Raw genomic sequence first — 4,410 nt, 5'->3', positions numbered from 1 at the left:
ACCACTTTTCGAAGGAGTGTCAGTCCCTGCCCCTAGTGTGAATGAGCCCTAAAGCTGGCCATACATGGATGGAAATTCAGCCGGTTCAGCGGGGATCGGCTCAATGTCAATCAGTGTGCGGCCGTTCCTGCTCAGCAGAAGTCAATCGTTACAATGATTTCTATAAAAGGGGCGTGTTGTAAAATTTTTCTCAATCCCAACTGGCTGTCGCCATTGGTCAGTGTAAGTCGCCTATTTACAGTTCTGTGTTCCTTCAATTCTCACTGGTTTACAAAAAACAACACAATTTAAAATGTACAAATATTTGTTATTTATTAGCTCAATACAGGTTCATGTTCTAGAATTAGAAGGAATTTTGTAAGTTATGTTGTATTTGTATCCGATAATAATGATTTTCCTGTATTTTCAGCAAAAATATTATTTTGATAAACATTTGCGCAATTATCATATGACTTAAATCTAAAAATCTAATAAATCAAAAACCTAAAAATCAGTATAAGTGATACAATATAAAATCATTATTTATAAAAGTGATCCCATAGAATTCTATTGGTGATCCATTCTATGGGGACACATTATATTAGGATCCATTATAAAAGTGATATAATATATGATATAATAATGTAGATACACTTATCAATCATACATGATGACAGCGATAGCTAGATAGATAGATAGATAGATAGATAGATAGATAGATAGATAGATAGATAGATAGATAGATAGATAGATAGATTTGGTCTTAAAGAACCAGTACACCCCACAAGAGTGAATCATCAGGGGTCTGTATGGACCCCTGATATTTCACCAACTCACCAACCCCCCCCCCCCACCTACAGGGCTGTTTAAAAATGTAAAAAATAAAAAAAAATACCTAATTAAGGGTTCCTTCCCACAGGTACTCTGGCCGCATAAATGAGTAATTTGTTCCTGCAGCTGAAGCCATGTTCAGAGCCATACACCTGACCCCACACACCCATCTAGGCTGGGGGGTCCCTGTCAGGTAATGTACGGGGCCCCATGATTTCTAACAACAGCCCTGAGCGTGTTCTCCGGTCTCACCCTCTTTGGCTTCCCGTATATTCTACATATTACCAGTCTAATGTATGCCGTGTCTCTGTAAGGTATTGTCCTCTCTGGTGGGGAAGATGAGGGTGAGACCGGAGAACATGCTGCACAGCAATATACATCTCAGTGCTGATAACAGTGACACCAACACAATTATATTACTGATACATTCTATTAAAGTCTATGCCAAGCTAAGAACTTTTCTTTATAGTTTTGGATGGAGTGAGGGAGGATTAGAACCCCTGTTATGTTTTTACTGCTATCTGGGGATTCCCCTCACTTCCTGTCCTGCTGACAACATTGTACTGGGCAGGAAGTGAGAGGAAATCAGCAAAGGGGACCCAGACATACATTTTTAGTAGAATAGGGGAAGGTTAGAGCCCCAGTCAGATTTTATTATAATTGTGGAGAGCTCTCCTCACTTCCTGCTTGGTAAAATCTTGTCACCGGGACAGGAAGTGAGGAGAAATCTCTTTAATGGAAATCTGGATAGTAGTAAAATCCTCACAGGGGTTCTAATTCTCCCCACTCCATCCAAAACTAAGAAAAGAAAACATTATGGGTGGACATACACTTTAATGATACATCACATTTTATTGTCTTAGCAGTAAATCTCTAGATCCCTTCTTCATATATTTCCTCTGAGATTGTTACATTTCTTTTCATCTCTATTTAGTATAGATTGTATGGAATAGGAGGAGGAAAGAGAGGAGAGGTGACCCCATCCTATCCAATCACAGCGACCGCACTGCACCCCGCACAGAGTGACTGCATGTGGGGGAGGGGCAGAGAGTAGGGGGAGGGGCAGGAGGAGGAGATTGGTGATGTCACACACTGTGATAACTTTCTGTTTAATGATTACAATGAAAGTAATTATCATGAGATAGATAGATAGATAGATAGATAGATAGATAGATAGATAGATAGATAGATAGATAGATAGATAGATAGATAGATAGATAGATAGATAGATAGATAATTATATAGATAGGCCACACCCCTCTTTACTGACAAATAGGAACATGTCATTCACTGTTACTCCATTAACTGGAGAGATCTCCTATCCAATCACAGGGAGTGACAGAGGGAGAAATCTCACATTTATCAAAAACCTGCAGGGCACTGACTGAAGTCCCACCCACTGCTTTATCCTATTGGCTGAATTTTCTACCAATCCCACCACCCATCCCTGTGACATCACCAGTCTCTGGGCGGAGTTCTCACTATGACTATTATTCCCTATTCCCCCCCACAGATCTTTATACATCCTCTCCATACACATATCCCAGCATGGAGGGGCTCAGTGAAGGTGGTGGTGAAGGTGTGGAGATGTCGGATCGGGTCACACAGATCATAAAAGGAGATCCGTCCGACCTCATAATCCAGATATATCCTGACTCTGTTACTGGAGATATTGGAGGGAAAGGGGATCTCTTTACTGTCATGTCTCTCCACATACTGATCACCTCTCCTGTACAATCCCCAGGACTTGTTATTATATCCAATCGCTGACTGCAATCCCAGTCCCCTTTCTATACTGGGGTAACACATCCCGACTCCCCACCAATCTGATCCCCCAACATCCACTTCCCAGTAATGTCTCCCTGAGGAGAAACTCCGACTGCTCAATACCTGAGAATAATTCTGAAATCTCTCTGGTGTTTCTGGACGATTCTGTTTTCTATCTAACCTGGATACAGTTTTCCTGTCATCTGATATATGGAGATAATTATTAGCTGTGTTTACATCCAGTAATATGTCTGCAGCTCCCTGTATATAGAAGGATACATTTACCTCTGTTATTATATCAGATAATGTGTGTAATGTGTGTGATATCCCATCCACATCCAGACCCCCTCCATCATGGAGGAGCTTCTCATGTCTCTCTCTGTCCTCATTATCTCCATCCTCAGTATCACACAAGTCACCTGTGTCTGATTCCTGTAAGACAGTCAGTGGATCCGTCATGTTACACAGCTCCTCAATGTGACGTATCTTCCTGGACAGCTCCTCCTTCTTTATTTCCAGATCCCGGATGGAGACGGAGATCCGCTCTGCCCTCCCGGAGATTTCCCTCAGGATTCTCTTCTCCAGGTCTTCCAGACGTCTCCTGACATCTCTAAACAGAGCAGTGACTCTCTCGGTGTCACCAGATGCTTCTTCTTCTACTTTCCTCCTGTGTTCCTGCAGACTCTGGACTCTTTCCTCCATCTCCTCTCTCTTTATCAGAAGTTTCTGAAGAACATTCCCCAGTGTCTCCTTCTTCTTCTCAGAAGCCTCATCCAGCATCTCCACCTGGTGTCCTCGATGTTCTCCAGCCAGAGTACAGGACACACAGATACAGGTCTCATCCTCAGTGCAGTAATACTCCAGGATCTTCTTATGGATGGAACATTTCCTGTTCTCCATGGACAAGGTGGGGTCACATAAGACGTGTTCTGGGGACTTTTTGTGGGCTCTCAGGTGTTTATCACACAGAGAAACCTCACAGAGCAGACAGGATCTAACAGCAGGTACAGGATAGTCCACACAGTAAGTACAGAAGACCCCGGACTCCTCCTGATCTGGCTGAGCAGACAGGAAATTCTCCACTATATTACGTAGTGTTATGTTCCTGTGCAGTGCAGGCCGATCCTGAAACTTCTCTCTGCATTCAGGACAGGAATATCCTCCAGACCCCTCCTGTGTATCCAGCACACGATCAATACAGAGCCGACAGAAGTTGTGTCCACATCTCAGCATTACAGGATCTGTATAAATGTTCAGACAGACGGAACATTCCAGGTCAGCTCTCAGGTTAGCAGACGCCATCGCTGACAGTAGAAGAGAAATGAAAGTGAAAATCTCTGACACCGGAGAAGAATGTAGTTGGGAGGGTCACATTCTCCTACACAGGGTGAGGCTGATCCAGATCTGTATTATTAACCACTTTTTGAGATGTGTTGTTTACAAGTTAAATACAGTTTTTTTTTGCTAGAAAATTACTTAGAACCCCCAAACATTATACCTTTTTTTTGTCTAACACCCTAGAGAAAAAAATGGTGGATGTTGCAATACTTTCTGTCACACCTTATTTGCGCAGTGGTCTTACAAGCGCACTTTTTTGGAAAAAGTACACTTTTTTGAATTAAGAAATAAGACAACAGTAATGGTAGCCCAATTTTTTCTATATTGTGAAAGATAATGTTACAACGAGTAAATTGATACCCAACATGTCACACTTCAAAATTGCGCCCGCTCGTGGAATGGTGACAAACATTTACCCTTAAAAATCTCCATAGGCGACGTTTAAAAAATTCTACAGGTTGCTTGTTTAAGTTACAGAGGAGGTCTAGGGCTAGA

The 4,410-nt window shown here is 42.1% G+C and overlaps 1 protein-coding gene across 1 annotated transcript; it reads right to left on the bottom strand.

Moving 5' to 3' along the window:
* Positions 1 to 1,277: 1,277 nt before the first annotated feature.
* Positions 1,278 to 3,919, bottom strand: LOC141133670 (E3 ubiquitin-protein ligase Midline-1-like). Its single transcript, XM_073623167.1, has one exon. The coding sequence runs from the start codon at positions 3,877 to 3,879 to the stop codon at positions 2,308 to 2,310; it is 1,572 nt and encodes a 523-aa protein (XP_073479268.1). The 5' UTR covers positions 3,880 to 3,919; the 3' UTR covers positions 1,278 to 2,307.
* Between the last annotated feature and the right edge of the window lie 491 nt (positions 3,920 to 4,410).

Source organism: Aquarana catesbeiana, linkage group LG03 (assembly GCF_042186555.1).
Source record: "Aquarana catesbeiana isolate 2022-GZ linkage group LG03, ASM4218655v1, whole genome shotgun sequence".
Taxonomy (NCBI): domain Eukaryota; kingdom Metazoa; phylum Chordata; class Amphibia; order Anura; family Ranidae; genus Aquarana; species Aquarana catesbeiana.
This window is presented reverse-complemented; position numbering and strand designations above follow the sequence as displayed.

Coding starts and splice junctions, on each gene's coding strand:
- LOC141133670 (XM_073623167.1), bottom strand. CDS start 3,879: ATGGCGTCTGCTAACCTGAGAGCTGACCTGGAATGTTCCGTCTGTCTG.